Source organism: Pristis pectinata, chromosome 19, assembly GCF_009764475.1.
Source record: "Pristis pectinata isolate sPriPec2 chromosome 19, sPriPec2.1.pri, whole genome shotgun sequence".
Lineage (NCBI taxonomy): Eukaryota > Metazoa > Chordata > Chondrichthyes > Rhinopristiformes > Pristidae > Pristis > Pristis pectinata.
The window spans coordinates 216,760-237,587 of NC_067423.1; the positions used below are offsets into that span (position 1 = coordinate 216,760).

A 20,828-nucleotide genomic window follows, 5' to 3' on the forward strand; every position below is an offset into this window, starting at 1 on the left:
GGGGCAAGGAGGGTAAGTAGCTGGTAAGTAGGTAAAGGTAAGGTTTACCTGTTGTCCATTACAGATCTGTAGGTGGGATTAACTAGGGGGAAAGAAAAACAAGGTAGTCAGATGGAGGATATGGTCACATGCTGCAGCTGTTTAATGTGGGAACTCGTGGACCTTGCTGTGGTCCACGATGGCCACATCTGCAGTAAGTGCTTGAGGCTGGACGAACTTCGGCTCAGAGTTGATGAGCTGGAGTCACAGCTACAAACACTGCGCAGCATAAGGGAGGGAGAGAGTTATGTAGACACGGTCCATCAGGAGGCAGTCACCCCCCTTACAGCAGGTACATCTGAGGTTCAGGAGGCAGATAGAATGGTGACTGTCAGGGGAGGGAAGAGGAAGAAGTCAGGCAGGCAGACAGAACAGGGAACCCTGGAGGCTGTTCCCCTCAGTAACAGGTTTTCCGCCTTGGAGGCTGTTGAGGGGGATGACCTGCAGGGGCCTAGCTGCAGTTACCAGGTCTCTGGCACTGGGACTGGTACTGCTGCTCAGAAGGGAAGGGTGGGAAAGAGACATGCGGTAGTGATAGGGGACTCGATAGTCAGGGAAACAGACAGGAGGTTCTGTGGCAGTGAGCATGAATCCCAGATGGTATGTTGCTTCCCAGGTGCCAGGGTCTGGGATGTCACTGATCGGGTCCACAGGATTCTTGAGCGGGAGGGAGAGCAGCCAGAAGTTGTGGTCCATGTTGGCACCAATGACATAGGTAGGAAGGGGGATGAGGTTCTGAAGAGCGAGTTCAGGGAGCAAGGCAGAAGACTGAGGAACAGGACCTCAAGGGTAGCAATCTCGCGATTGCTGCCGGTGCCACGCGATAGTGAAGGCCGGAATAGGAGGAGGTGGCAGATAAATGCGTGGCTGAGAAGTTGGTGCAGGAGGGAGGGTTTTAGATTTCTGGATCATTGGGATCTCTTCTCGGGAAGGTGGGACCTATACGGAGAGGACGGGTTACACCCGAACCAGAAGGGGGCCAATATCCTTGCGGCTAGGTTTGCTAGGGTGGTTCGAGAGGGTTTAAACTAGTTTGTGAGGGGGAAGGGAACTGGAGGAGTAGGTCAGAGGAAGAAGGGGATGGGGAAAAGTTAGATCAAACAGGTAGAGAGGCTTTGGGGAAAGAGAAGCAGAATACAGGCTATGAAAGTAGTAAGGTAGATGGACTGAAGTGTGTTTACTTAAATGCAAGAAGCGTCAGGAATAAGGGAGATGAACTGAGGGCTTGGATAAGTATGGGGGACTATGATATTGTGGCTATCACTGAGACGTGGCTGATGTCAGGGCAGGAGTGGATATTGAATATTCCTGCTTTTCGGTGTTTTAAGAGAGATAGGGAAGGGGGGAGAAGAGGAGGAGGGGTGGCGGCGATACTGGTCAGGGACACTGTTACGGCTGTGGAAAGGATGGATCTTGTAGAAGGATCATCTCTAGAGTCTGTATGGGTGGAAGTAAGGAACAAGAAAGGAACAGTTATTCTACTAGGAGTATTCTATAGGCCCCCTGGTAGCAGTAGAGATATAGAGGAGCAGATTGGCAGGCAGTGTTTGGAGAGAAGCAAAAATAACAGGGTTGTTATAATGGGAGACTTCAACTTCCCAAATATAGACTGGAACCTGCTTAGTGCCAAAGGTTTAGATGGGATGGAATTTGTTAAATATGTCCAGGAGGGATTCCTGACGCAGTATGTCGACAGGCCGACTAGAGGGAATGCCATGCTAGACCTAGTTTTAGGAAATGAACCGGGACAGGTGAAGGATCTATTGGTGGGTGAGCATTTGGGGGACAGTGACCATTGCTCCATAACCTTTAAAATTGTCACGGACAGGGACAGGTGCAGAGAGGACAAGAAGATATTTAATTGGGGAAGGGCGAACTATGAGGCTATAAGGAGAGCACTTGGGAGTGTAAAGTGTGATGTCCTTTTTGAAGGGAAATGTTCCATGGGGATGTGGTCGATGTTCAGGGATCTTATTCAGGATGTTAGGGATAAATATGTCCCGGTGAGGCAGAGAAGGAATGGCAGGGTGAAGGAGCCGTGGGTGACGAGAGAGGTGGAATGACTAGTTAGGGAGAAGAAGGTAGCCTACATAAGGTATAAGCAGCAAAGTTCAGACAGGGCCCGTGAGGAATATAGAGTAGTGAGGAAGGAACTTAAGAAAGGGCTGAGGAGAGCTAGAAGGGGACATGAAAAGGCATTGGCTAGTAAGGTTAAGGAAAATCCCAAGGCCTTTTTCACCTACGTGAAGGGTAGGAGGATGGCTAGGGTAAAGGTAGGTCCGATTAAAGACAAAGGTGGGAGAATGTGCCTGGAGGTGGCGGAAGTGGGAGAAGTTCTCAATGAATACTTCTCCGGTATTCACCAAGGAGAGGGGTCTTGATGACACGGAAGGGAGTACTGGTAGGGGTAATGTTCTCGAGGTTGTAGATATCAAGAGGGAGGATGTGTTGAAGTTGTTAAATAATATCAAGACGGATAAATCCGGGGTCTGACGGGATTTTCCCCAGGCTGCTTCGAGAGGCGAGGGAGGAGATTGCTGAACCGCTGGTAAGGATCTTTGCGTCCTCGTTGTCCACGGGGATGGTGCCAGAGGATTGGAGGGTGGCGAATGTCGTCCCCTTGTTCAAAAAAGGTAGTAGGGATAGTCCAGGGAATTACAGACCGGTGAGCCTTACGTCTGTGGTGGGTAAGCTGTTAGAAAGAATTCTAAGGGATAGGATCCATGAACACCTGGAGAATAATGGACTGATTAGGGACAGCCAGCACTGCTTTGTGAAGGGAAGATCTTTCCTCACAAGCCTGATGGAGTTCTTTGAGGAGGTGACGAGGAAGATTGATAAGGGTAGTGCGGTGGATGTGGTCTATATGGATTTTAGTAAGGCGTTTGATAAGGTACCTCATGGCTTCTTCAGAAGGTCAGAGGCCAAGGGATCCAGGGAATCTTGGCTGTGTGGATTAGGAATTGGTTTGCCTGTAGAAAGCAGAGGGTTGTGGTGGAAGGAGTGCCCTCGGATTGGAGGGCAGTGACCAGTGGTGTCCCGCAGGGATCGGTTCTGGGACCTCTACTTTTTGTAATATTTATAGATGACTTAGATGAGGGGGGTGGAAGGCTGGGTTAGTAAGTTTGCGGATGACACTAAGATCGGCGGTGTTGTGGATAGTGTGGAGGGCTGTCGGAACTTACAGAGGGATATTGATAGGATGCAGAGCTGGGCTGACAAGTGGCAGATGGAGTTCAATCCAGAGAAGTGTGAGGTGGTACACTTTGGAAGGACAAACTCCAGGGCAGAGTACAGGGTAAATGGCAAGGTACTTGGCAGTGTAGAGGAGCAGAGGGATCTGGGGGTTCATATTCACAGTTCACTGAAAGTTGCCTCACAGGTGGATAGAGCAGTTAAGAAGGCCTATGGGATGTTAGCTTTCATAAACCGTGGGATTGAGTTTAAGAGCCGCGAAGTGATGATGCAGCTTTACAAAACACTAGTTAGACCACACTTAGAGTACTGCGTTCAGCTTTGGTCACCGCATTATAGGAAGGATGTGGAGGCATTGGAGAGGGTGCAGAGGAGATTTGCCAGGATGCTGCCTGGATTAAAGCATATGGAATATGAGGCGAGGCTTAAGGTGCTAGGGCTTTATTCACTGGAAGGGAGGAGGATGAGAGGAGACATGATAGAGGTATATAAAATATTGAGAGGAATAGAGAGAGTAGGCAGCCAGTGCCTCCTTCCCAGGGCACCAATGCTCAAGACGAGAGGGCATGGCTTTAAGGTTATGAGTGGGAGGTTCAGGGGAGATGTCAGGGGGAGGTTTTTCACCGAGAGAGTGGTTGATGCATGGAATGCACTGCCTGGGGTGGTGGTGGAGGCAGATACATTGGACAGGTTCAAGAGTTTGTTGGATAGGCACATGGAGGAATGTGAGATAGAGGGATATGCGGGAGGAAAGGTTTAGATAGTGTGAGGGTGGTTTGATGGACGGCACAACATGGTGGGCCGAAGGGCCTGTTTTGTGCTGTATGGTTCTATGGTTCTATAACATCCCAACTTCTGTACTCAATGCCCTGACTTCTGGCCGGTATGCCAAAAGCCTTCTTCACCACTCCATCTACCTGCGATACAACTTGCAGGGAACCATGCAATTGTACTCCTGGGTTCTTCTGGTCTACAACACTCCCCAGGGCCCTGCCGTTCACTGTGGAAGTCCTACCCTCATTGGTCTTCCTAAAGAAACACTTTGTACTTATCCGAATTAAACTCCATTTATCATTTCTCGGCCTGCTTACTTAGCTGATCAAGATCCCCCTATAATTCCTGATAGCCATCTCTACTGTCTACAACAGTACCTATTTTAGTGTCATCTGCGAATTTACTAACCATCCCTTGTAGATTCTCATTTAAATCATTGATACAGATGACAAATAGCAATGGGCCCGGCACTGACCCCTGGGGAACACCACTAGTCACAGGCCTCCAGTCTCCATGGCTTCCACCATCTCCCTCTGCTTCCTACCATCAAGCCAATTATCCAATTATCTAGCTCTCCCTGGACTGCATGCAATCTAACTCTCCATAGCAGCCTACCAAGTGGAGCCTTATCACAGGCCTTACTGAAGTCCATATAGGTCACATCTACCGCCCTGTCCTCATCAATCTTCTCGATTACTTCTTCAAAAAAACTCAGTCAAATTCATGAGACATGATCTCCCATGCACAAAGCCATGCTGACTATTCCTAATCAACCCCTGTCTTTCCAAATGCATATCTTATCCCTCAGAATTCTCTCTAGGAACTTACCACCACAGATGCTAGGCTTTCTTTTTAACTAAAGCGATAACATTAGCCACCCTCCAGTCTTCTGGCACTTTACCTGTTGCCAACGATGATGCATATATGTCAGCCAGAGCTCCTGCAATTTCTTCTCTAGCATCCCACAGTGTTCATGCAAATAACGAAATCAGGCCCCGGAGATTTATTTAGCTTTATACATTTTCAGACATTCAGCACATCCTCTGCTGTAATGCAGACTATTCTCAAAATACCCCATTAATTATCTCAAGTTCTGAAGTCTTCATGTCTTTCTCCACGATAAAAGAACGGAGGACATGATGGGCTGCAGCACCTGTTCCTGTGCTGTAGGTCTCTATGACTCTATTATACAATCTCATCAACATCTTCTTTAAAACCTTTTCTTATTTAATTTCTCCATCTAATCACCCTATCACAAGAATTCCCCTGAATTCTTGTCTGCCCTTCCTCCTTTCCCTGCATCTTAAAACTTATTTTGTGTCAATTTTTGCCCCAGTTGTGATGAAAAGTTATCCACAGAGTAAAACATGAATGAAGAAGAACCCTCCTTCTATGCAATTGGTAAATGAGAAGACCAGAGGGATCAAGGAAAATGAACTTACACAAACACTTGAGGGAAACATAGAAACAGTGTGACTTACCCTTGGATGGATCTGGGAAGATACCATGGCTGCGACTCTTGATTACTGAAGTTTTTGGAAGTTGCTGGCTGCTCTGTCCAGAATGTGACCTCACTTGGTCAATACTCTCAGTCTGTTCCTTTAGCGGATACCATCGCAAGGTGTTATCAAAATGTGAGGTATTAGACAAGTCAATCAGCACCTTACAAAGAACAAGGTGACACAAGTTCAAGCAATCAACTTACCAGGTTTTACAGAATCAGAGTCTCAAAACATTAATTATACTTAACTCAGTGATATATTTAGAGTATAAATAAAACATTTAAAGAAATATATTGATTGAAAAATAAGGTGATCACCTTTGTGGCATTGAGAAATTTACATCCCACAGAAATGCCCTTGGTTAACTGGGCCTTTGGAGGAGAATGACCATAATATGATAGAATTTTATTGTGAGTGTGAAAATGATGTTGTTTAATGCAAAACCAAAGGAAGCAATGAAGGTCTTTGATAAGAATTGACGGTGGCTGATTGGGAGAATATATTAGAACATAGAAACATAGAAAACCTACAGCACAATTCAGGCCCTTCGGCCCACAAAGTTGTGCCGAACATGCCCCTACCTTAGAAATTACTAGGCTTACCCATAGCCCTCTATTTTTCTAAGTTCCGTGTACCTATTCAAAAGTCTCTTAAAAGACCCTATCGTATCCGCCTCCACCACTGTTGCTGGCAGCCCACTCCACACACTCACCACTCTCTGAGTGAAAAACCTACCCCTGACATCTCCTCTGTACCTACTCCCCAGCACCTTAAACCTATGTCCTCTTGTGGCAACCATTTCAGCCCTGGGAAATAGCCTCTGACTATCTACACGATCAATGCCTCTCATTCTCTTATACACCTCTATCAGGTCCCCCCTCATCCTCCGTCGCTCCAAGGAGAAAAGACCGAGTTCCCTCAACCTGTTTTCATAAGGCATGCTCCCCAATCCAGGCAGCATCCTTGTAAATATCCTCTGCACCCTTTCTATGGCTTCTACATCCTTCCTGTAGTGAGGCAACCAGAACTGAGCACAGTACTCCAAGTGGGGTCTGACCAGGGTCCTATATAGCTGCAACATTACCTCTCGGCTCCTAAATTCAAATACATGATTGATGAAGGACACTATACCATGTGCCTTCTTCACCACAGAGTCAACCTGCACAGCCGCTTTGACCGCCCTCTGGACTCGGCCCCCAAGATCCCTCTGATCCTCCAAACTGCCAAGAGTCCTACCATTAATACTATATTCCGCCATCATATTTGACCTACCAAAATGAACCACTTCACACTTATCTGACTTGAAGTGCATCTGCCACTTCTCAGCCCAGCTTTGCATCCTATCTATGTCCCGCTGTAACCTCTGACAGCCCTCCGTACTATCCACAACACCTCCAACCTTTGTGTGATCCACAAACTTACTGACCCATCCCTCCACTTCCTCATCCAGGTTGTTTATAAAAGTCACAAAGAGTAAGGGTCCCAGAACAGATCCCTGAGGTATACCACGGGTCACTGACCTCCATGCAGAATATGACCCTTCAACAACCAATCTTTGCCTTCTGTGGGCCAGCCAGTTCTGGATCCACAATGCAATGTCCCCTTGGGATGCATGCCTCCTTACTTTCTCAATGAGCCTTGTATGGGGTACCTTATCAAATGCCTTGCTGAAATCCATATACACTACATCTACTGCTCTCCCTTCATCGATGTGTTTAGTCACATCCTCAAAAAATTCAATCAGGCTCGTAAGGCAGGTCCTGCCCTTGACAAAGCCATGCTGACTATTCCTAATCATATTATACCTTTCCAAATGTTCATAAATCCTTCCTCTCAAGATCTTCTCCATCATCTTACCAACCACTGAAGTAAGACTCACTGGTCTATAATTTCCTGGGCCATCTCTACTCCCTTTCTTGAATAAGGGAACAACATCCGCAACTCTCCAATCCTCCGGAACCTCTCCCGTCTCCATCAATGATGCAAAGATCATTGTAAGAGGCTCCACAATCTCCTCCCTCGCTTCCCACAGCAGCCTGAGGTACATGTCATCCAGTCCTGGTGACTTATCCAACTTGATACTTTCCAAAAGTTCCAGCACCTCCTCTTTCTTAATATCTCCATGCTCAAGCTTTTCAGCCTGCTGCAAGTCCTCACTACAATCCCCCAGATCTTTTTCCATAGTGAATACTGATGTAAAGTATTCATTAAGTACCTCTGCTATTTCTTCCGGATCCATACACACTTTCCCACCGTTACACTTGATAGGTACTATTCTTTCGCATCTTATCCTCTTGCTCTTCACATACTTGTAGAATGCCTTAGGGTTTTCCTTAATCCTGCCCGCCAAGGCCTGCTCATGTCCCCTTCTGCCTCTCCTAATTTCCTTCTTAAGATCCTTTCTGTTAGCCTTATACTCTTCCAGATCTCTAACATTACCTCGCTCTCTGAACCTTTTGTAAGCTTTTCTTTTCCTTTTGACTAGATTTATTAGTCTTTGTTCACCATGGTTCCTGTATCCTATCGTAACCTCCCTGTCTCACCTGAACATGTTTATGCAGAACTCCACACAAATATCCCCTGAATATTTGCCACATTTATTCTGTACTTTTCCCTGAGAACATCTGTTCCCAATTTAAGCTTCTAATTTCCTGCCTGAGAGCCTCATAATTCCCTTTACTCCAACTAAACGCCTTTCTCATCTGTCTGTTTCTATCTCTCTCCAATGCTATTGTAAAGGAGATAGAATTACGATCACTATCTCCAAAATGCTCCCCCACAGAGAGATCTGACACCTGACCAGGTTCATTTCCCAATACCAAATCAAGCACAGCCTCTCCTCTTGTAGGCTTATCTACATATTGTGTCAAGAATCCTTCCTGAACACACTTAACAAACTCCACCCCATCTAAACCCCTTGCTGCATGGAGATGCCAATCGATATTTGGGAAATTAAAATCTCCCATTACAACAACTCTGTTATTACCACACCTTTCTAGGATCTGTTTCCCTATCTGCTCCTCGATATCCCTGCTACTATTGGGCGGCCTATAAAAAACACCCAGTAAAGTTATTGATCCCTTCCTGTTCCTAACCTCTACCCACAGAGTCTCCGTAGAAGGTCCCTTCTCTATCACCTGCCTATCCTCCCTCTGGGACAGTCTACAAGTTTTCTCTACTTGAGAGCCAAACACCTCTTTCCCAGTCTCTCCAGTTTGGATCCCACCCCCCAACAATTATTGAAAGGATGACAATGGGATGTACCCCAGGGAGGCGAGGGAGGAGACTGCGGAACCTCTGACGATGATTTTCGTGTCGTTCATGGAGACGGGAAAGGTTCCGGAAGATTGGAGGGTTGTGGATGTTGTTCCCTTATTCAAGTAGGGATAGCCCAGGAAATTATAGACGGGTGAGTCTTACCTCAGTGGTTGGTAAGCTGATGGAGAAGATCCTGAGAGGCAGGATTTATGAACATTTGGAAAGGTATAATATGATTAGGAATAGTCAGCATGGCTTTGTTAAGGGCAGGTCCTGCCTTACGAGCCTGATTGAATTTTTTGAAGATGTGCCTAAGCACATCAATGAAGGGAGAGTAGTAGATGTAGTATATATGGATTTCAGCAAGGCATTTGATCAGGTATCCCATGCGAGGCTTATGGAGAAGGTGAGGAGACATGGGATCCAAGGGGACATTGCAGTGTGGATCCAGAACTGGCTGGCCTACAGAAGGCAAAGAGTGGTTGTTGAGGGGTCGTATTCTGAGTGCAGGTTGGTGACCAGTGGTGTACCTCAGGGATCTGTACTGGGACCCTTACTCTCTGTGATTTTTATAAATGACCTGGATGAGGAAGTGGAGGGGTGTGTTAGTAAGTTTGCAGATGACACGAATGTTGGGGGTGTTGTGGATAGTTTGGAGGGCTGTCAGAGGTTACAGAGGGATACAGATAGGATGCAGAGTTGGGCTGAGAGGTGGCAGATGCAGTTGAACCCAGATAAGTGTGAAGTGGTTCATTTTGGTAGGTCAAATATGTTGGCGGAATATATGGTAGGACACTTGGCCGTGTGGAGGATCAGAGGGACCTCGGGGTCCGAGTCCATAGGACGCTCAAAGTGGCTGCGCAGGTTGACTCTGTGGTTAAGAAGGCATATGGTGCATTGTCCTTCATCAATCGGGGAATTGAATTTAGGAGCCGTGAGGTATTGTTGCAGCTATATAGGACCCTGGTCAGACCCCACTTGGAGTACTGTGCTCAGTTCTGGTCGCCTCACTACAGGAAAGATGTGGAAGCCATCGAGAGGGTGCAGAGGAGATTTAAAAGGATGCTGCCTGGATTGGGGAGCATGCCTTATGAAAACAGGTTGAGGGAACTCGGCCTTTTCTCCTTGGAGAGACATAGGATCAGTGGGGACCTGATAGAGGTGTATAAGATGATGAGAGGTATTGATAGGGTCGATAGTCAGAGGCTTTTCCCCAGGGCTGAATTGGTGGCCACAAGAGGACACAAGGGAGCAGGTACAGAGATGTCAGGGGTAAGTTTTTTACTCAGAGAGTGGTGAGTGCATGGAATGGGCTGCCGGAAATGGTGGTGGAGGCTGATACAATAGGGTCTTTCAAGAGACTGTTAGATCAGTATATGGAGCTGAGTAAAATAGAGGGCTATGGGTAAGCCTAGTAATTTCTAGGGTAGGGACATGTTCGGCACAGCTTTGTGGGCCAAAGGGCCTGAATTGTGCTGTAATTGTTCTATGTTCTTCTATGTTCTATGAAGAGGGAATGAATAGTATTTAAAAAGCATAATTTACAAAAAAAATCTTTCAGGCACAAACACCCAAAAGAAAAGTGGTTCAACTGTGGTTAACAAGAGAAATTAATTATACAATATGGCTTGATGACAGGAGTCAGAGGGTGTTAGTGGAGGGTTGCTTTTCAGATTGGAGGCCTGTGACCAGTGGTGTGCTGCAGGGAATGGTGCTGGGACCTCTGTTGTTTGTCATCTACATTAATGATTTGGTTGATAATGTAGTTGGCATGATTAGTAAGTTTGCAGATGACACCAAAATTGGTGGTAGAGTGGACAGTGCCATCTTCTCGCAGGGACCATCAGGCAGGAGGCACAGAAACCTGATGTCCCACACCACCAGGATCAAGAACAGCTACTTCCCTTCAACCATTCAGTTCTTGAACCAACCTGCACAACCCTAATCACTGTCTCAGTGCAGCAACACTGTGACCACTTTGCTCTGCAATGGACTTTCTTTTGTTTTGTTTCAGTTGTGTTCTTTCTTGTATAATTTTGTATAATTTATGTTGTTAATTTGTTTTTCTTGTGAATGTTGTGTATCTGATGCTATGTGCCTGTGATGCTACTGCAAGTAAGTTTTCCTATGACAACAAAATTGACCTTGACTTGTTCTGACACCATGACACAAGGTTTGTGATCTCTTTTCTGTACCCTGTTCCATCATTGTTGTTGATCCATCCCAACACAACGGTGTCATCAGTGAACTTAAAGATCGAGCTGGCACTGTATCTGGCCTCACATGGATATACAGGGAGTAGAGCAGGGACTGAGCACACAGCCCTGAGGAGCACCAGTGTAGAGGGTCAGGGTGAGGGTGGATAAAATGTCCTGGCCAATTCTAATCGACTGAGGTCTGCTGGTCAGCAAGTCTGGAAACCAGTTGCAGATGTGGGGGGGGGGGGGGGGGCCAAAGCATCTCACGAGCTCACTGAAAGTGGCCACACAAGTAGATAAAGAAGGCATACGTCATGCTTGCCTTCATTGATCGGGACATTGAGTATAAAAGTCAGGAAGTCACGTTGCAGCTGTATAAAACTTTGGTTAGGCTGCACTTTGAGTAGTGAGAATTTCGGTCACCCCATTACGGCGGATGTGGAGGCTTTGGAAAGGGTGCAGAAGAGGTTTGCCAGGATGCTGCCTGGATTAGAGGGTATGAACTATAAGTAGAGGCTGGACAAACTTGGGTTGTTTTCTCTGGAGCACTGGAGACTGATGGAAGTTTATAAAATTATGAGAGGCATGGATACGGTAGTCAGTCAGAATCTTTTTCCCAGTGTAGAAATGTCAAATACTAGAGGACATGCATTTAAGGTGAGAGACGGTTAGGGTCAATTATATGGTCCATATATCCCTCCATTCCCTGCACATTCACTTACCTATCTTAAACACCACTATCGTATCTGCCTCCACCACCGCCCCTGGCAACACATTCCAGGCACCCACCACTCTCTGTGTAAAAAAAACTTGCCCCACACATCTCCTTTGAACGTTTCCCCTCTCACCTTAAATGCATGCCCTCTAGAATTAGAGATTTCGATCCTGGGAAAAAGATACCAGCTGTCTACTCCATCTATGCCTCTCAGAATTTTGTAATTCTGAGAGCCAGTGTCGCTCCAGAGAAAACAACTCAAGTTTGTCCAATCTCTCTTTATACCACACACCTTCTAATCCAGGCAGCATCCTAGTAAACCTCTTCTACACCCTCTCCAAAACCTCCACAGCTTTCCTATAATGGAGTGACCAGAATTGAATGCAATACTCCAGATGGGGTGAACCAAAGTGTTATAAAGTTGCAATATAACTTCACGACTCTTGAGCTCAGGTGCCTTGACTAATAAAGGCAAGCATGCTGTACGCCTTCTTTACAACCCTAAATGTACTTTCCCTTTACATTTGTTCTTCCAAGGTGCAACACTTCATAATTGACCAGGTTAAACTCCATCTGCCATTTCTCCACTCACATCTGCAACTGATCCATATCCCACTGTATCCTGTGGCAATCTTCTACACTGTCCACAAAACTGCCAGTCTTTGCATCGTCTGCAAACTTACTAACCCAACTATCCATGTTTTCATCCAAGTCATTTATATACTGTATATCACAAACAGCAGAGGTCCCAGTATGGATCCCTATGGAATACCAGTAGTCACAGACCTCCAGCCAGAATAAGTCCCATCGACCACTACCCTCTGTCTTCTATGGGCAAGCCAATTCTGAATCCAAATGGCCAAGTTCCCCTGGAATACATGCATTTTAATTTTCTGGATGAGTCTACCATCGGGGACCTTGTTGAATGCTTTACTAAACTCCATGTAGGCAACTTCCACTGCTCTACCTTCATCAATCACCTTTGTCAACTCCTTGAAAAACTCAGTCAAGTTAGTTAGACATGACTTGTCCCATACAAAGCCATGCTGATTGCCCCTAATGCTCATAAATCCTATCTCTAAGAAACTTCTCCAGTAGCTTCCCTACCACTGACATGAGATTCACTGGTCTTTTGTCACCAGGATTATCCTCATTTCCCTTCTTGAACAACATTAGCTACTCGCCAGTCCTCTGGGATCTCGCCTGTGGCGAGAGAGGACACAAATATCTTGGTCAAGGTCCCAGCAATCTCATCTCTTGCCTTTCTCAATTACCTGGGGTATATCCCATCAGGCCCTGGGGACTTATCCACATTAACATTCTTCAAGAGACCCAACACAATCTCCTCCTTGACCTCAAAATGCCCTAGCATATTAGTATGCTCCCCACTGTCCTCCATGTTCTTCTCCTCAGTAAATACCGACACAAGTACTCACTTAGGACCTCACACATGTCCTTCGCCTCTAAGCACATGTTCCCTCCTTTATCCTTGAGTGATCCTACCCATGCCCTAGTTATCCTTTTGTTCTTGATGTATGTATAGAATGTCTTTGTATTCCCTTTAACCCTACTTGCCAAGGATTTTTCACGGTCCCTTCCAGGCTCTCCTACTTTTCTAGTTTTATTAAATTCATCAAGGGCTCTGTTTGATTTTAGCTTCCTAAACCTTACATATGCTTCCTATTTCTTCTTGACTAAATTTACCACCTCTGCTATAATCCAAGGTTCCCTCACCTTTCCATCCTTGTCCTTCCTTTTTACTGGAACCTGTCCTGTTCTCTGTGCAGCTGGTCTTTAAATACCCTCCACATGTCAGATATGGACTTGCCCAAAAACAACTGTTCTCAATTAACTTTCTTTGGTTCCTGCCTAATACTTTTGTAATTTGCCCTGCCCCAGGTTAATACTTTCCTGTAAGCTCCATACTTAACCTTATTCACAGCTATCTCAAAATTAAGGATCTGTGATCACTGTTTCCTAAATGTTCTCCCATTGAAAGGTCAGTCACCTAGCCAGGCTCATTACCCAACACCAGATCTAGTAGGGCCCCTTCTTTTTTTGAATATCTACATAATGATATAAGAAACCCTCTTGGATGCACCTAACAAATTCTGCCCCATCTAAACCCCTTGCACTAAGGAGGTCCCAGTCTATATTAGGGAAGTTGAAGTCACTCACAGCAACAACCCTGTCGTTTTTACAACTTTCCCTAATCTGCCTGCACATCTGTTCCTCAATGTCCCTATAGCTGTTGGGGGATCTGTAGTTTAATTCCATCAGAGTGATTGCACCTTTCTTATTTTTGAACTCTACCCATATAGACTCAGTGGATGAGCACTCCATTATGTCCCCTCTGAGTGCAGCTGTGATATTGTCCCTGATTAGTAATGCAACATTCCCACCACCTTACCTCCCTCTCTATCTTTTCTAAAACATCAAAACCTTGGAACATTAAGCAGTCCTGTCCCTCTCTCAACCAAGTCTCAGTAATGACCATAACATCATAGTCTATGTACAGACCCATGCTCTAAGTTCATCATCCTTATCCTTAATACTCCTTGCATTAAAATAAAGACACTTCAACCCATCCATCCAATTGTGTCTATTACCTTGCTCCTGCCCATCCTTCCTTACATACTTGCTGGTCATGACATCTACTTTCCTCTCAACTCCTCTGCTTTCTGACCTGGTGCTCTGGTTCCCATCTTCCCGCCAAACATGTCTTCCAGATATGTTTGTTAACATTGTGTCATTGTGATTACCTCATACCTTCTGATTAGATCAACAGTAGACATTTTCATTACCATTTGTATTTCTGCATTAATAAAAGTATTTGGCTGCATTTTACAGAAGCATTAATTTTCTGCTTTGTCTTTGTAGGTGTCAGGTTAACCCACTTCCCCAGAAGACCATCACTCTAAGCAGAGGAAGGAGCAGGAGCAGAAGAGGACACTGGCAGGAGAGAGGAGACGGATGATGATGATGATGATGATAAAAAGCATAATGTAACATTTTGCCTGACACCTCATAGGATTGTCTAGACTTTGGCACCGAGGAATGAGCATATTATGACATCTAAAAGATATTTAGGCAGGTACATGGATTGGAAATCTTTAGAGAGATGTGGGCCAAATACAGGTGAATAGGACTAGTTCAGTTAGGAAACTTGGTCAGCATGGAACAGTTGGGCCGAAGGACTGATTTCTGTGCTGACAGCTCTATGAATCCACGACTCTATTAGGTTAGAGGGGCACATGAAACAGAGAGAGAATTATTCGTTAGTAGATTGCAGTCTGGTATCAGGTATATGGAATCTGGAGACTGGGTTTACTAGAAGATACCTTTGGTGTGGTGCAAATGTCACCTGCTACCAATGAGCCCTTGCCTGAATGATGTCCAGGTCTTGCTCTGTGGAGACATAGACTGTTTCATTTGTTGGTCTCTGCTTTTGAACCAAGTTTCTCTGCTACTACATGGGTTTTAATCATTTAACATATTTCCCAGGCAGAGTCTGATCAAGAGAAGTTATGACCAAATATATGGGCATCACCCAGAAGATGCAACACACTTATAAATAAAATCATTTTAATAACAGTGCAAGACACCTGAAAATAGAAAAACCCATACAAATTAAAGCTTCACTTGGAATTATTTTGAATTAACAAGAGATAATACTATTTATCTTGCTAAAAATCAGAAAGACTCACTTCACCAAGGAAGTCATTGGAGGAGATTCGATCGTAATCCCAAACGGTAACTTCCAGTGTCTTCTTTTTAAGCTGCAGTGAAAGCACCAAATAATTAACCGGAATTCTATCATATAATGTCAGATGTTGTTACAGCTAATTGTTTCATCATTACAAGGTGTTTTCTGTCATTAACAATAAGCCTGAAATACAATAACACGTTTGGATTATGTAATTAACTCAAGAAAATGTTTTAGGCTCAACAAAACGTAATGCAAAATGCGCAAATATTTCAGACTAAGATTGTTGGGAGACAAGATTGATGTTAGCAGCTATTTTCCCTCAACCAATTTAAAATACTGAAAAGCCTGAAGTGAGCAGTTTCTGCCCTGAGCTCTAATACTTTCTGAGGTTGAGTCAACTGTGATATCTTCAAGAAGCGGTGCCTCAAGAAGGCAGCATCCATCACTAAGGATCTTCACCATCTGGGATATGCCCTCTTCTCGTTATACCATCGGGGTGGAGGTACAGGAGCCTGAAGATCCACACTCAATGATTTAGAAACAGTTTCTTCCCCTCCGCCATCAGATTTCTAAATGGTCCATGAACCCATGAACACTACCTCGTTATTCCTTTTCTTACACTATTTATTTGGTAGTATATAGTAATTCTATGTCTATGCATTGTACTGCTGCTGCAAAACAACAAATTTCATGACATATAAGTCAGTGAAAATAAACCTGATTCTGATTCTTAATGTGTTCGTTAATTTCTTTAGCTAAATTCAGGGTTTCGTGTCAAACAATATTGCCAATAGGTACATACTTGGTATAAATGGGTTAAGCCTTTTATTCCATGAGAATTATTCCATGAATTCTTGATTAAAAGTACACTAAAATCACATATTTGCAGAGTCTTTTGGTAACTGCTGGCTACATTCCACAGAGCTCCTAGAATTCACCCACATGTTTGCAAGTTCACTGCTCCTTTGCTTGAGTCTGGTGGCAAAGTCAGAACTTACTGCTATTTCCTATTACTTACGGTGAGGAGCATCCTCCTGGATCCTGCACTGGCTTAGATTTGGTACATTCATTTAAATGGGTATTGGAGGGGTGCAGAAAGAACAGGAAGAATCAGGTAAATGACTTTTTATTATTTGTGCTTTTCATTTTCAATTAATAATAGAGACGGCGGTATAGTATGGAAACAGGTCCTTTGGCCCACCAGTTCTATGCTGACCACCAACTACCTATCTAAACTAATCCCATTTACCAGAACCTGTTCCATAGCCTACTATACCTTGGTGATTCTAGTGCTTCTCCAAATACTAACACATTGTGAGAGTACCTGCCTCCACAACCTTCTCAGGCAGTGCATTCCAGACTTCAACCACCCTCTGCAAGAAAATCTTTCTTAGATCCCTTCTATACCTCTTACTCATTTTACCTATGCCCTCTGGTCTTAGACATCTCTGTGCACCCTTTGGGTGAAAAAATTCTTCCTCAAATTTCCTTGACAACTCCTTCCCCTAATCTATTTTGTCTGGGTACAGACATCTCTCCTATGGGGAACAGTTTCCTTTTATCTAATCTAATAGTGCCGCTCATAATTTTGAATACAATCTATGCTCCTCATTATTCTGTAAGACTGCCAAGGTAATTTTGCATCCAATTTGACAAATTATTCTGGAACCTATGGGCTCTAATATTATAGACCAATCTCCCAAGTGTGATAGGCCTTACTGAAGTCAATATCAACTACATCAACTGACCACTCTCATTGACATAATCACCTCCTTGAAAAATACAACCATACCCACATCTCCAAGTGCCAATTAATCCTGTTTCTTAGAAATGATTCTCATTAATTCCTTAACACCAATGTCAGACTCACCAGCCTATAATTACACACTTTCAATGATAAATTATTTAACAATTTCACTGCCCCCTCCCTGAATTCTCCAACTAAAATACCATTCTCCTCAGTAAATACAGTTAAAAAGTTTTCAATTAAGAGCTCATCTACATCGTCTGGCCCCATGATAGATTGCTGCTTTGGTCCCTGATGTGCCCTATGCTTTCTTTGGTTACACTTCTTGCCCTTAATCTTCCAGCATGACTGGGCAGGATGTAAAAGAGGAAGTGACATTGTAATATTGACTAATTAATCCATTACTGTGGTCATGAGGGAGGATGTCCAACAGGGGTGATTTTTTAGAGGTATATAAAATAATGGGGGGTGTGGATAAAGTGGATGGTCACAATCTTTTCCACAGGGTAGGGGAGTCTAAAACTAAAGGACATAGATTTAAGATGAGAGGGATCCAAGGGGAAATTTTTTCACATAGAGGTTGTTGGGTTTATGGAACAGCTGTCAGAAGAAGCTCTAGAAATGGACACAATTACAATGTTTAAAAGACATTGAGACAGGTACATGGATAGAAAAGCTCTGGAGGGATATGGGCCAAACACAGGCAAATGGGACCAGCTGGGACAGACATCTTGGTTGGCATGGACGAGTTGGACCGAAGGGTCTGTTTCTGTGCTGTATACCTCAATGACTCGATGACTATGTCTTGAGAAGGTTCTTTAAATGAGGCCATATATATGGATCTAAGGAACAAATGATGGGGGAAGGTCACTTTGCTGGGTGTGTACCACATCTCCTCACAGTCAGCATAGTATAGAGCAAATATATAGACTAATTGCAGAGATGAAGAGTAATAACGTGAATCGCTTCAGTGTGAAAGGTGTAGAGGGGGCAGAATTTTTAAAGTGTGTCCATGAGAGCTCTTTGAGCTAATACATAGATAGTCCAATTGGAGAAGGAGTAGTGTTCAGCCTAAACTTAGGGAAAGTACCTGCACCAGTGTTTGAAGAGTCAGTGGCTAAGCATTTTGAAGAAACTGACCATATTTCTTTAAGTCTAAAGGTAGTTATGGAAAAGAATGACTCAAATTAAGGTCCACAATTAGGTTAAAGCCAATTTCAATATCATAAAGGAAGAACCTGAGAAAAATAGACTGGTGGCAGCTGCTTGCAGGTTGGCCGACATCAGGCAAGTGGGAGTCATTCAAAAGGTAAGCTCAATGTCTTATATGCCCGTTTTGAGCAGGCAAAAAAAGTTCCACCAAGGTGTGTCACCCCATCCTCCATTCGCTCCGTCCCTCACATCTCAGCGGCAGAAGTGAGATCTGCTTTAAACTCTTGGAAACCGGTTGACCCAGATGGAGTCCCTGGTCAGGTTATGAAATCGTGCATGGTCAGCTGGCCACCAACTTCACCAACATCTTCAACCTTTCACTTCAACAGTCTACTGTCCTCATCTGCTTCAAGGAAACCTCCATCACTGCAGTCCCCAAGAAAGGTAGTGCCCTGTCTCAATTACTCCCGACCAGTAGCTTTTACATGGACCATAATGAAGTGCTTTGAGAGATTGGTAATGGCCCACAACAGCACCAGCTTCCTAAACAATCTATACCCCTTGCAATTTGTGTACAGGAATAATAAGTTCAGAGAGGACACCATCTCCCTTGAACTACATTCAGCTCTGGATCAATAAGAGTACATATGTCAGGATGTCAATCATTGACTACAGCTCAGCCTTCAACACCATACTACCAAATAAGCTCATCTCTAAGTTTCTGGATCTTATCCTAGGTGCCCCCATCTGTAACTGGCTTCTAGACTCTCCGACCTCAGTCAGTCATAACATTTCATCCACACTCTGACCCTCAACACTGTGCCCAGTCCCCTGCTCTACTCCCTATACACCCATGACTGTATGGCCAGATACACTGCCAACTTGATCTTTAAGTTTGCCGATGATACCACTGTTATTGGATGGATTAACAACAATAATGAGGCAGATTACAGGACAGAGATCGAAAACCTTGGTAATGGTATCAGAACAGTAACCTAGCCTTAATGTCAGTGAGATGAAAGAGTTGGTTGTTGACCTAAGAACATGGGGGGGGGGGGGGGGGGTGGCGAACACAACCCTGTCCTCATCACCAGAGCTGCTGTTGAGATGGTCTACAGCTTCAAGTTCCTCGGTGTCCATATCACAAGTAACCTCTCCTGGTCCCTTCATGCAGTGATCAAGAAAGTCCATCAGAGTATTCACTTTCTTAGGCATCTGAGAAGACTTGGTTTGTCCACAAGGATTCTCTCAAACTTTTATAGATGCACTACAGAAAGTATTCTGATGAATTGCATCTCAGCCTGGTATGGCAACTGCTCTGCTCTTGATTGACAGAACCTGCAGTAAGTGGTAAACACTGCCCAGTTCATCACAGGCTCGTCACTTCCTTCCCTCAAGTCCATCTTCATGGTGTGTTGCTTCAATAAGGCTAACAATATGGTCTAGGATGCCTGCCACCCTGGCCATTCCCTTTTCTCTCTTCTACCTTCTGGAGGAAGATACAGGAGCTGGAAAGCCCAGACATCCAGATTTAAGAACAACTTCTTCCTCATGACTATCAGACTCCTGAACCAATCACCTCTTTCACACCTCCTTCCTGCTGGTGCTGCTATGATGTCATAGTCTTAACTTTCCCTCTCTTGGTTGTTCCTTTAATGTCACTTTAGCATATCTTTTTGCACTACTTCAAATTGCACTGCAATCTTTGAACCATTCTGCTGTTTTGCACTCATCTTTGCAGTTATTGTTGTTTTTATTATAGAGTAAGAGTCATATTATTACCATGTATGCTGTTTACTCTGTGAGCTTTAAGCAAACAAAGAATTTCATTGCACTCTGATAAATATGACAATAAACTAAGTTCAGAGCCAGCATGTTCCCATAAGGGTGAAAGGTATGGATTGTAAGTACAAAGAACCTTGGATGTCAAGGGATATTGAGGGATAGACAAAGAAAAAAAGCACACAGGGAAATGAACACAAGGAGGTCCTTCAGGAGTACAGAAGGTATTCAAAAAGAAAAACCAGGTGGATATGTTGGCGAAGGTGGTGTATTGCACGCTTGCATTCACCAGTCAGGGCACTGAGTACAGGAGTTGGGACGTCATGTTACGATTGTACGAGTTGTTGGAGAGACCACGCTTGGAGTATAGTCTACAGTTCTGGTCACCCAGCTGTAGGAAGGATGTCGTTAAGCTGCGAAGGGTACAGAAAAGATTCATGAGGGTGTTACTGGAACTGAAGGGCTTGAGTTATAAGGAGAGGCTGTATAGAACATAATATAGCAGGGCACAGAAACATCCACTTTGGCCCATGATGTTGTGCTGAACTAATTAAACATCTAATTAATCTAATCCCTTCTGCCTACACAATATCCATATCCCCGCATTCTCTGCACACTCAAGTGCCTAAGAGCCTCTTAAACCCCTCTATCGTATCTGCCTCCACCACCACCCCGGCAGCACATTCCAGGCACCCACCGCTCTCTGTGTAAGATACCTGCCTCGCACATCTCCTTTGAACTTGCTCCCTCTCACCTT

The 20,828-nt window shown here is 44.5% G+C and overlaps 1 protein-coding gene across 6 annotated transcripts in view; it reads right to left on the reverse strand.

The window, feature by feature from the left end:
* pcloa (piccolo presynaptic cytomatrix protein a) overlaps positions 1-20,828 on the reverse strand; it is a 528,901-nt gene that overhangs the window by 142,594 nt on the left and 365,479 nt on the right. For all 6 annotated transcript variants that reach the window (XM_052034279.1, XM_052034276.1, XM_052034278.1 and 3 more), the window contains 2 exons: positions 15,389-15,460; positions 5,490-5,670 (listed from right to left, as the gene is read on the reverse strand). In XM_052034279.1, coding sequence (XP_051890239.1) covers positions 5,490-5,670; positions 15,389-15,460 — 253 coding nt within the window. The remainder of the gene's footprint in view (positions 1-5,489; positions 5,671-15,388; positions 15,461-20,828) is intronic.